The 12,532-nt window shown below is 50.9% G+C and overlaps 1 protein-coding gene across 2 annotated transcripts in view; it reads left to right on the top strand.

Annotated features, from left to right (window-relative positions):
• The window catches only part of TMEM104 (transmembrane protein 104), a 59,118-nt gene that overhangs the window by 12,968 nt on the left and 33,618 nt on the right, over positions 1-12,532 (top strand). The window contains exons 7-8 of one of the 2 annotated variants that reach the window (XM_054170869.1): positions 5,036-5,135; positions 5,911-6,019. In XM_054170869.1, coding sequence (XP_054026844.1) covers positions 5,036-5,135; positions 5,911-6,019 — 209 coding nt within the window. The remainder of the gene's footprint in view (positions 1-5,035; positions 5,136-5,910; positions 6,020-12,532) is intronic. The other variant, XM_054170870.1, reaches the window with a different exon arrangement.

Here is a 12,532-nt window from a genome sequence, read left to right as displayed (position 1 = left end):
AACCCACCCTGGCCCAGGCTGCCACTCTTCCAGTCAGAGGAGAGGAGATTTGGGGGTGTTGGAGACTCAGCAACCTCTTGTTCCTAGTCTTGCTTGTAGCACTGGGCTGCTCTGACTTTAGGCAAATTGTCTTGCTTGGACACTTTGCCACGTGTGAAACACCCTGGATGCTTCCCTGGCTCTCAGTCACCCTCCAGGGAGGGATGTTTGGGAAGTGCTGGGAGAGCAAGCACTGTGTCACAGGCCATGGGTCTGCTCAGCTGCTGGGGGGCTGCAGGATGGGTCTGCTCAGCTGCTGGGGGGCTGCAGGATGGGTGTGCTCAGCTGCTGGGCGGCTGCAGGATGGGTGTGCTCAGCTGCAGGAGGGCTGGGAAGGCTGAGGGTGGGTCTGCTGGGGGGCTGAGGATGGCTCTGCTCAGCTGCAGGAGGGCTGGGGGACTGCAGGAGGCAGAGTGATCCCATGAACAAGTTCCAGAAAGCCCCTGCTTTGCGTGTGCCACATGGGGTGATGGGAAGGACCCCCTAAAGCCAGCCAAACACTGGGCAGTTGCCTTCTATGCCTCTGTGCCTTGGTGCTGGCTGCTGCTCAGTCAGTAGAGGGTGCTGGAATCCCACATCCTGCCTCCTGTCGAGCGCCGATGTGGGCTGCCTGGCAAAGTGATATAAACTGCTTAGTATCTAAATCTTAATCCCTCTTCTTAATGTTGCTTTAGATGGAGTTATCTGATTTCTCTGTTAGGGATCCTCCCTGGGACCTCCTCAGCCCAGCACAAAGGGATGAAGGGAAAGAAGGAACAGCTGCAGACCGTAGCTTGAAACCACTGGTGCCTTCCTGATGAGATGAGGGGATATTCAGGAGGGGATGAGGGACACCCAGTGAGGGCTCTGGGGCAGCTGGAGCTTGTGTGCTGCTTTCCCTTCCTCTGTGCTCAGCAGTGAGGCTCCATCCCTGCACTGGTGCCAAGTCCTAGCTCAGTCACTGTCTGGTCTGCTGGTGTGTTGCAGAGAAGGGACCAGCTAAGTACCTCCCTCTGCAGGTCCTTGCTGAGCTGCTTCCCGGGTACGGAAGGGTCTTCACTAGGGGCAGCTGCTCGGTGCCCAGTTGCCACGGCTGAGAAACTGGGCTGTGCTTGGGAAGTCCCAGTTCCAAGCCCCAGCTTCAGTGGTGCAGCCATCTGGGTGTGTTTTTGCTCATGCCACCCAAAGCGTGGCTCCAGACCCAGGCTGTCCGAGGGCTTCGCAGCCCTTCCGAGGGAAGCTCGGTGAAAGCTTTGCAGCAGCCCCCGAAGCCTCTGCTTTCCAGCCAGTTCTCTGCTCCTTTCTCTTGACTGATTTTTATTTTCACCAGTCTGACAGCAGTTGAATCTGCAGTCCTGGGAGGTAAGCTGGGGATAAATCTCCATTTCAGACTGTCTGCTTTCTTAAAGGGAGCTGGCTTAGGTTTCAGCTGTGAGGGGCCTCTCTGCTCTTTCAAGGGAGCTGCCTCTGAGGACCTGCAGCCTCTGTTTTCTGCTTTCTTTCAGTTTGCAGTGTTGGGTGCTTTCCCCTAGGACTGAGCAGTCATTTATTGCAATAATGGATTCCAGGCACATCTATCATGCTGTTGCCTCACAGGAAGCCAATGATTTTTATTTTTACCCTGTTTTGTGTCCAGTAATGAAAGTATTGATTAGGGAGGGTCAGCAGCAGTTTGTAAAAGAGCTGATGCTGAAGTCTTCCTGGCTTCAAGAGGATGAGTTTGAGAGAGGAGTGTCACCTGGACCTCCCACAGCCAGAGAGGTGGGCACTAGAATAGAGATACAGAGTGTGCTTGGTGGGTACCTGGTGGTGCTGCTGTGGCTTAGCTGGCCATGTTACCCTTATTTGGGGGATGGAGGCAGATGAGACCTCAAATCATAAGCAGAGCCTAAGACAGAATCTCTCTCTGGGACTGTGTAGTCCTCTGTCTTGCAGCTTCTGTCCTGCCTCAGATATTTGTTACAACCTTCAACTCTTTTAATGGGAAATTGAAGAAAACTGATGGGTAGTTTGTTGCCATCTTCAGAGCAATGCAGAGACTCCTCAAGTGTGAAGCCATCTTAAATCTTTCCCAGGGGAAGAAAACAAGGAGGGGGGGGAGAGACCATGTGAAATGATCTGACAATTTCTTGAAGATCTCCATCTGTTTAGGGAAACCAGGACCAGCTCCAGAGCACTGCTTTAGTGTGCTGCTTGAAAGGACCAGGAAAGTTTTCTTGCTGCTTTCCCAATGCAGCCTTTTTTTGTGGGAATGTTTTATGCTGAGCACATGGAATAATTGATTTAAATGAAGGAGAATGCCTGTTGATGTTTCCTGACAATCCAGGCAGTGTGATGACAAAGCATGGTGAGACTTTGGGGCATGCAGGCACCATAGGAATGTTAGCCCATGTTCTTGCCATAATGCCAGCCCTGTTGGATAGCTGTGACAGGCTTGGAGAGGTGAACTGATTTGCCCAAGCTGCATTAGGATTAAGCATCAGGTGGCACTGGTGAAAGGTTAAAAATTAAACCAGAAGGACACATTCCCCAAGAGCAGGCCTTGGGGAAAGGGACTAGGCTGGAATGCTCAGCAGAAGAGCCTTTCAAACAGGGAAAATAAGAAGCAAGCAGACTTCCAAGCAAGAAACAAGGAGGTTCACCTGGTCCTGGGGCCAGAGACACCACAAGAGGTTTAGGCTGGGTGTTAGGAAGAAATTCTTCACTGCAAGAGTGATTGGCCATTGGAATGGGCTGCCCAGGGAGGTGGTGGAGTCACCATCCCTGGAGGTGCTTAAGAAGAGCCTGGCTGAGGCACTTGGTGCCATGGTTTAGTTGATTAGATGGTGTTGGGTGATAGGTTGGACTCAATGATCTCTGAGGTCTTTTCCAGCCTGGCTAATTCTGTATAAGCTTCTGTGTAAACTGCTCAAGTTCTGTCCTGTAGATAAGTTTAGTTCATTGTAGTGCAAAAATCACACTTCCAGAACTTGTTACCTACCTTCAAGTAAAGACCCCAACCTACTGAGCATGCACAGGACATTCAGAATACCCTATACTAGAATAGAATTAACCAGGTTGGAAGAGACCTTTGAGATCATCAAGTCCAACCTATCACCCAGCACCAGCTAATCAACTAAACCATGGCGCCAAGCACCCCATCAAGTCTCCTCCTAAACACTTCCAGTGATGGTGACTCCATCACCTCCCTGGGCAGCACATTCCAATGGCCAGTCTCTCTCTCTATGAGGAATTTCTTCCTAACATCCAGCCTACACCTCCCCTGGCACAGCTTGAGGCTGTGTCCCCTTGTTCTGGTGCCTGGGAGAAGAGACCAACCCCCACCTGGCTACAACCTCCCTTCAGGGAGTTGCAGAGAGCAAGAAGGTCTCCCCTGAGCCTTCTCTTCTCCAGCTAAGCAACCCCAGCTCCCTCAGCCTCTCCTCACAGGGCTGTGCTCCAACCCCCTCCCCAGCTTTGTTGCCCTTCTCTGGACACCTTCCAGCAACTCAACATCTTTCCTAAACTGAGGGGCCCAGAACTGGACACAGGACCAAGGTGTAGCCTAACCAGTGCGGTGTACAGGGGCAGAATGACCTCCCTGCTTCTGCTTGCCACACTATTCCTGATGCAGGCCAGGATGCCATTGGCCTTCTTGGCTGCCTGGGCACACTGCAGGCTCATGTGCTGCGGAAGCCTACTCTCAACCAGTACCACCAGGTCCCTTTCTGCCTGGCTGCTCTCCAGCCACTCTGTCCCCAGCCTGTAGCGCTGCATGGGGTTGCTGTGGCCAATGTGTGGAACCTGACACTTTCAACCAAGCAAAGAATGGTTATCAAGTAAGAGTGTGCTTCTACCACCACTAGGAGTGTTTATGTATCCTATATCATGTAAATATTCTGGGTAGCTGTAACTAGATGTGCTAGCTTTGCAGATTGCCACCCAGCCCTCTTGTCTGCACAGAGCTGGAACAAAACAAGCCTCTCGACTCTGTGTGTCAATTATTCCTCACACACCAGGCATGGGACCCAGGTTTTGGACAGCAGCATCACAACCTGAAAATATGGGCAAGCTCCTTGGGCTGTCTTCTTTCAGTGTCAGCTTTCTAAATGAAATAAATCTGAGGGGTTTTTGTTTTCATTTCTTTTCTTTTCTTTCTGCAGCTCACTTGTCTTTGAACTAAAACATGTACCAGTCTGGTTTTCTTGGTGTGATTTATACTGACTTGCTTGGAAGAAAAGAATCCTGGGATCTCATCAAGCATTTCTTTATCCCTGCAGACTTTAGCCCTCCACAGCACTGTCTTCTTGTGCCCCAGTAAGGCTGGGCTCTGCACCCAATTAACTTGTGGTAGACTGGGTTTTCTAATCTCCTAGGTGAAGGCAGGGCAGAAAAAAGCCAAGGGGAAGTATGGGGCAGGAATAGCACAGGTTGTGGCTGTAGGGTAAGAGGGTCAGAGAAACAGTTTCAGAGCTTTGCAGGTTTGAGCCTTGGCTCAAGTTGCTGTTGATAAGGAATCTCCCAAAGCAGCTCCATTTCAGCCCTGTGGAATCTGATCTCTGCAGGGCCAAATGCCCAGTGTGAAGGTCCTGCAGGTTTGCAAAGCAGAGGGGTTGGAATCAACAGAGACTAAAAGCATCTTCTTTCGTTTCACTGCTTGTCAAGCTGCGCTCGCACCACGTCTGTGAGCACCAGCTTGATGTTTGCCTGTGGCTGCTCTGAGCTGACAGCTTCAACTGGCAGATGACTTATGTGAGACCTGTTGGCCTTGACCAGCCACTGGAGGATGGGCTTGAACCAGAGGGCCGAGGCAGAGCTGAGCTCTGAGGCAGCTCATGTCCCATCAGGTTCTGCTGTGGCCAAGTTCCCTAAGCTGCTGCTGGCACCTTTGGGTGGAGCTGGCTGCAGAAAGAAGTAAGCTGTGGAGGCAAATAGTGATTTATTTTTAAGACCTTGAGAAGCCTTTGGCTTTGAAGTGCAGTGTTTAAGAGCCTCTGTGTGCTCTGCTGTCTCTGTACAACACTTTCTTTTCCTGCAGTGGGTGTCAACCTCTTCTATTTCTGCATAATTATCTACCTCTACGGGGACCTGGCCATCTACGCGGCGGCTGTTCCAGTCTCTCTCATGCAAGTGACCTGGTGAGTGTGCTTGCTGCTGGGGGGTTGTGTGCTACCAGAGAAGAGAGCAGGCTTGGCATTTGATGGGGTGAGAAGTCTGACTGGGATCAGCTCTACTTTCTCAAGAGCAGAGTGGAGAAATGACTCAAGGACAGCTCATTGTTTGTGGGTGGGAAGGTGAAGTTGGTTTAGATTCCCCACCTCAGTGCCAGCTGCCTGCCTGAAAAGTAGCTGACCTGATTTCAGAGTCCTCCTCAGGTCTGAAGTACTTCTTCCAGCTTCAGCACCCTTGCAGATGTGGGACCTGTTGCTTACCAGTTTGATTGCCATACTCTGTGCAATATTTTGTCTTCTCTGTCTCTTTAGATTAGAGGTGTGATGCTTACCGAGTCTGTGAGCAGTGAGTGGTGACATTGCATGGATTTAGCTCAGGACTGAGACCACTTTTTCTCAAAGAAACAGATAACAAATGAGATTTGCTCGATCGAATCTATGCTGTGCTGGATTTGGACTCTAGACATGGAAATGAAAATCCTCAGGGCCCTGTGTATCACCCAGACTTGCTGGGTTGAGGGCTAACTGCCCAAACTTGTAAATAACTGCAGGCAAGTCAGGAATTTACCTTTTCACTGTACAGTGCTCGGTGACTTGCTCTGCCACACAGCCCAGTGTTCAGGGAGGGAGGGGAGGAATGAACGCTTCAGGCCTCTGACCATTCCTCTCTCTTGAATGCAGGAGAGAGGAAGACATCTGCTAGGAGTTAATTACTGTCTTTTGTTTCTCCCTCCTTTCCCAGCAGTGCCACTGGCAACCATTCTTGCAGCGTTGGAGATGGCACAAAGTACAACGACACAGACAAGTGCTGGGGGCCAATTCGACGGATTGATGCCTACAGGCTCTACCTGGTGAGTTCCTGAAACCGGGATTCCAGTTCAACTTCACTTCTGCTGGGGAGGGACTTTGGCCTGTGGAGATGATGTGGCTCAAGTGAACAGCAGAGGTGTGAAGCTTCAGTCAGTTCAGTCTGACCATTTTGGCTGAATGCCCTCTCTCTCTCTCTTTCTCTCTGCTTGGGGACATTGGCTGAGTTGCAGTTCAGCCATCAGAATAATCCTTGTGCTTCTGAGTTGGGGTTTTGTCCTTCTTGTGGAGTTATATATTGCTTAAGCAGGTGATAAGTCCATGCCAGAGGGTGGGGTTTTTTCAGTGGCTGGCTAAGTAATTCCTGCTTTGAGGTAATTGTTGTCAATATAGTTGAGTATATTAAGCTGTCTTCAGTACATGCTTTATGTGGATAAAATTGTTTATGCTGCAGGAGAATCTGCTTTTTGAGAGATGATGGAAACAGCTCTCTTAAGCAACATCCAGTGCTATATGCTGCTTTAGTAATGGCTTTCTGTCTAGTTTAAGATGGTCTATTGCATCTATTACTGTGCTCTGGTGCTGCTGTGGAATCAAGGCTTTTCCCAAAGGATGATAAATGCCACTTCTGAGCAGGGGAGAAGCTGAGTGCCTGTACCTGGAGACAGATGGCAGTAGGGCAGAATGAGAAGGGGGAGGTATGGCAGTGCTGCATAGGAGGGCTTCTGTTGAGGGTCTCAGTGAGAATCTTAAGAAAAAAGAGTGAAGGTGGCTATGTGGGTGCAGAGAAATCCACAGACTCATGGAATGGTTTGGCTTGGAAGGAACCTTTAAAGATCATCCAGTTCCAACCCCCCTGCCATAGGCAGGGACACCTCCCACTAACCCAGGATGCTCAAGGCCCTGTCCAGCTGGCCTTGACCACCTTCAGGGAGGGAACATCCAGGACTTCCCTGGGCAACTTGTCCAGTGTCTCACCACCCTCACTCTGAAGAATTTCTTTCTAATCTCCAGTCTAAATCTGCCCTCCTCAAGCTTGAAGCCATTGCCCCTTATCCTATATCACCACAAGCCCTTGTAAACAGTCACTCCCCAGCTCTCCTGTAGCCCCCTTCAGGTACTGGAGGCTGCTCTAAGCTTTCCCTGGAGTCTTCTGTTCTCCAGGCTGAACAACTGCAACTCTCTCAGCCTGTCTGCATAGCAGAGGGGCTCCAGCCCTCTGATCATCTTTGTGGCCTCCTCTGGACCCGCTCCAGCAGTTCTGTGTCCTTCTTATGCTTCTTATCCAGGGGCAAAGACCCTCTGAAGCAAGTTTGCCGCTCGGTACATTCTGGACCTGCAGCGCCTCGCATCCCTTCATGCACTTGTCCCAGCCTTATTACAAAAGTGAGAGCTGGGCCTCAGAAATATTAGGCACTGTCAAAGCCTAGTTAATTATTTAAGAGAAATATTATTGCCTTATTAAATTGTGGCTTGGTCTGTTTCTTTAAAACTTCCAGAAGATTGAAGATTTCCTCCCTGAATTTCAATCACTCTCCCTGACCCAGCAGAAGGAGCTAGTCAGAGAAAGGCAGGCATGCATTAATTACTGCCTGCATCTCTGGGATATTGTGTCTATAATTCATGAAGATAATTGTGGGGAGGACTTGAGAAATTAAAAAATTAAGACTGTGTAAGCAGTCGACTTGCTGGCTGTGTACAGAACTCTCTGAGGAGCTTTCCCCCCCCGCCCCCCTCTGCTTCTCTCCTCTCGTGGATTTGGAGAATAAATATCTGCAAAGTCTTTGGTAGTGCTTAATCCCTCCCTGCTCAGTAATTGAGACAAGGGTTTCAGGGCTTTTTTTTTCCCCCCTCTAGCTCTGCCTGAGAAAGAGGGAAGGGGTTGGAGTGGCTGGAGAGCTGCCAAACAGAAAGGGACCGGAGGGTGGTGAGTGACAGCCAGCTAAACAGGCGCTAGCAGTGTGCCCAGGCAGCCAAGAAGGCCAATGGCATCCTGGCCTGCATTAGGAACAGTGTGGCCAGCAAGAGCAGGGAAGTCATTGTGCCCCTGTACTCTGCACTGGTTAGGCCACACCTTGAGTCCTGTGTCCAGTTCTGGGCCCCTCAGTTTAAGAAGGACATCGAGACACTTGAACGTGTCCAGAGAAGGGCAACAAGGCTGGGGAGAGGCCTTGAGCACAGCCCTGTGAGGAGAGGCTGAGGGAGCTGGGGTTGCTGAGCCTGGAGAAGAGGAGGCTCAGGGGAGACCTCATTGTTGTCTACAACTACCTGAAGGGAGGTTGTAGCCAGGTGGGGGTTGGTCTCTTCTCCCAGGCAAGCAGCACCAGAACAAGGGGACACAGTCTCAAGCTGTGCCAGGGAAAGTTTAGGCTGGAGGTGAGGAGAAAGTTCTTCACAGGGAGAGTCATTCGTCGTTGGAATGTGCTGCCCAGGGAGGTGGTGGAGTCACCATCCCTGGAGGTGTTCAAGAGAGGATTGGATGTGGCACTTGGTGCCATGGTGTAGTCATGAGTTCTGTGGTGACAGGTTGGACTTGATCCTTGAGGTCTCTTCCAACCTTGGTGATACTGTGAAGGATTGTCTGGGGGGGAACGGAGCAGTTTGCGCTGGGTCGCTGGGAGGTGTGGGGCAGTCCCACAGCAGCTGTGTTCAGGAGGGTCCTGGGTGTCAGTGTCAACTCTGAGTCAGGGGAGCTTTGTTAAGGGCTGTGAAACTTCTTCCTGCGTGAATGTGGGACTGAAGCTCAAACACTGCTTCCAGGTCTGGAGTCCCCATCATAAGGAGGAGGGGGTTGGTCTCTTCTCCCAGGCAAGCAGCACCAGAACAAGAGGACACAGTCTCAAGCTGTGCCAGGGGAAGTTTAGGCTGGAGGTGAGGAGAAAGTTCTTCCCAGAGAGAGTAGTTAGCCATTGGAATGTGCTGCCCAGAGAGGTGGTGGAGTCACTGTCCCTGGAGGTGTTCAAGAGGGGATTTGATGTGGCACTTGGTGCCGTGGTCTAGTAGTCATGAGGTGTTGGGTGACAGGCTGGACTTGATGATCTTTGACATCTTTTCCAACCTTATTGATTCTATGACTCTAAGGACACAGAGCTATTGGAGTGAGCCTGGAGAGGGCTGAGACCCCCTCCTGCTGTGAGGATAGGCTGGGAGCTAGGGTTGTTCACCCTGAAGAAGTCTCCTGGGAGACCTTGGAGGTGCCTTCCAATACCTGAAGGGAGCCCACAGGAAGGCTGGAGAGGGACTCTTCATAAGGGCATCTAGCAATAGGACATGTGGGAATGGTTTTAAGCTGAGGGAGAGTAGGTTTAGACTGGATCTTAGGAAGAGGTTCTTCAGTAGGAGGGTGGTGAGTCTCTGGAATAGGTTGCCCAGGAAGGTTTTGGATGCCTCCTCCTTGAGGGTGTTCAAGGCTAGACTTGATGAGGTCTTGAGCAGCTGAGTCTAGTTGGGATGTGTCCTTGCCCATGCTGAAGAGGTTGGAGTAGATGATCTCTTAAGGGCCCTTCCAGCCTAGGCCGTTGTATGATTAAACTGGTACTTGTTGTACCACCAGCTCTGCTAGTCTCACTCTGCATGACCTGGGTGGTTTTATTCTCCAGAAAGAAATGATGTTCTCCACAGAGAGGAATGTAATAACTTATAAAACATTCAGGCCCACAGGGCTGACACCACCTTCAAGCCTGGGGTTTGGGCTACCCGTGATGAGTCTGTGCTGATTAATACTTTTCCCCTGGCAGATCAGTAGTTGAAGCTCTTAAATTTTTTGAGAGGGGCCTGGGGATGAAAGCACAGGGAGAGGAAGTTACTTGAGGTTGTAGAGGCTCCAATCCTGGAAGTATTCAAAGCAAGGCTGGATGGGGCCTTAAGCAACCTGATCTATTAGGGGGTGTCCTTGCCCATGGGCAGGGGGGTTGGAACTAGATGGTCTTTAAGGTCCTTTCTATGATTCTGTGACTTTCAGTTGAAAAATGTAATAGCAAAACTCTGTCACTGTCTCTACAAATTTTGTCCAAGCTTCTTGTTCAAGTGCAGTCTTGAAGATGTCAGAAAAGCTGTGACCTGCCTGTCTGAAGGGGAGAAAACAGAAGTGAGGAGGGATGGGATGCATCAAGAGCAGAGCTGCTCCCTTGCTTCCAGGGGATCATACCCCTCAAGAACTTGCTCTGTTTTCCTGACTTGTTCTTTTTGGAGTTCTTGCTTGTTGGAATAATACAGGTTCCACGTTTCAGTGGACAAACAAGGTCTCTCTTTGCAGGCTACGTTCCCCTGTGGCAAGGGGACAGATGGACACTGCGATCCTAAAAGAAAGCAGCTGAGGTTTTGGATCAGCCCTCTTGTCCTAGATGCTGGCCTCTAGTATTTCTCATCTCATCTTGTTAATTTCTTTGGGTATAAGTGACTTTTAGGAGCAGGATGGGTGGATTGTAACTAGAGCTTCTTGCCCATTCCAGTGAAGCAGGGCTCTGGATGTAGTGTTATATTTCTTCCTCTGTGCCTGACCCCGCAGAAAGCCTTTTTTTGGACTACCAGGAGAAATAATCTATTTAAGGTTTTCTGGGAAAATGATGCCAATGGGAGCTGTCTGATGCCAAGTCCCACCAGTCTGCCAAAGATCTGTGCTGCCTTCCTCCTGTCAGCTCTTTCTCTCCCAATACCAGGTCTTCTTTTCAACAAAACCCACTTCAAACATTGACTTTTTTGAGCTGGAGGTGGAGAAGGGGAATAATGACTGATGTAAAAAATCCTATTTCACGGTGTATTGTCCAAAAAGGCCTCTGGAAGCTGTCTGCTCTGATCACTGTGAATGGGAACTGAAAGCTATGTACATAATGAGAATATTTAGACAGATTAAATTCTTCTCCTGAGACTCGCTTGTCTGGGCAGCATCTTTATTGCTGCTCCGAAATTTCACACCTAAGTGTGACTGCAGAGCCTTCAGAGACCACTGGGCCCCTATTAACCTTTGTCTGAGCAAATGGTTATCTTGCTGCTTGTTTGTAAATTGCCTTGGAAGATAAGGGCTTCCAAAACCAAGTGAAGGCAAGCACAGGAAGCACTGACATAGGTTTTTGTGCCTGTCCCATCACTTGCTGCTAATATTTGCCTCCTCTTTGGGACGACAGGAGTGCTGGGAGGTTAAAAAGGTGAACCTTGCCATGCTGTCCCACCCCTGTGAGGGCACACAGGGCAAGTCAGCTGGAGGGAAGGCACGTGTTGGATGGCCCCATGTCCTTGTTGAAGGCAGGCACTGATTGCAGATAAAGCAAATCGATGGCTTTCTATCTTCGCTTCAGCTCCTCACTGTGCTGCCATGTCCTCAGCAGCCCAAGTGACTGCTGAGTCCCTTGGCTGCCTCGATGGCAATGCTAAGGACAGGCTCAGGTTTGCTCCGTGGTGAATTTACTTTGATGCAGTTGCTCTGTCCTGCTTTCTGGGTGTTTTCTGGGGAGGCTGAGGGGAAGGGGCAGCAGATCTTAAATTTCAGGTCTCTCAACACTTCCTTGTCGCTCTGTTCCAGTACTGCACGAATGTGACATGATAGTCCCTGTTTCTAGAAAGCAGATCCTGAGATAAAGAAGAGATTAAATCCTGGGGATCAGCAGCCATTCAGAGTGTCTGATCCAAAATGCCTTCATGACCTGGCAAACAGTGCCTCTCTTCTGCACCGTTGTAGCTAAAACCTCTCCTCTCAGCCCTCTCCTGGCCATTTGGGGCACGGTGCCTTCCCAGGGTGGAGAGGAAATGGCTTCAACCCTCCAGGGGAGCCCTGTGCCTTTCAGAAGAGGCACTGGCACAGGTACTCCTGGTAGCCTGGCTCAGTAGCGCGTCAAAGCCACCAGGTGCATCTGTTCTGTCTGAGTCTCTGCTGGGCTTTGAGCTGATTGGGGAAGGGGACGTGGCATCCGCTGCTGCCGCTTCGCAGATGCTGCAGTACCGCAGGCAGCCCAGCGGGTGCGGGCCGGCCGAGGATGGGAGCGCAGATGGTTTAATGGAGATTATCCCAGTTGGAAACGTGCTTGTGCAGTGAATAAAATGAGAGGGCTTGCAGGGCCCTTCCCGGCCCTCTTCAGGAGGGGACAATGTCACCCCAGCCCGACGCTCTGATCAGAACGCCCAGCCGCCGGAGCGGGGCCGGGCTGGCGGCCGCGGGAGGCAGCGCAGGGGGCTGAGGAGGTAGGCTGAGGACAGGGACAATTGCTCAGTGCCAGCAGAACTTAATCAGCGAGTGCAGGGCTGAACTGGTAAGTGTTGATGTAGAGCCTCTGCCTCGCTGCTCTGCTGCCTCTCTGGCGCTGGCTGGAGCGCTGCACCCTGTGCCGCTGGTGTACTGTGCTCTGCTTCCCTCCTCAGCGCTTCTCCTTCCTGCCTGTGCCACGTGTGTGTGCAGCCCCTGCTCTGGGCAAAGGTAGCTCTGATCTTTGCTGTCAAAACACATCCTTCCAGATACATTTGTCTGCACTAGGGTAGTTCTGTCAGGCTGTTCAGTGCAGGAGGCTCCAGTGGCCTCTTTCTCTCCATGGTGGGCTTTCTTTGGGGGGGGGGGCAGTGTTTGATTT

Source organism: Dryobates pubescens, chromosome 20 (genome assembly GCF_014839835.1).
Source record: "Dryobates pubescens isolate bDryPub1 chromosome 20, bDryPub1.pri, whole genome shotgun sequence".
In the NCBI taxonomy this organism is placed as follows: Eukaryota; Metazoa; Chordata; class Aves; order Piciformes; family Picidae; genus Dryobates; species Dryobates pubescens.
Note: the sequence above shows the minus strand (reverse complement) of the source record. Positions and strands in the feature narration are given on the sequence as shown.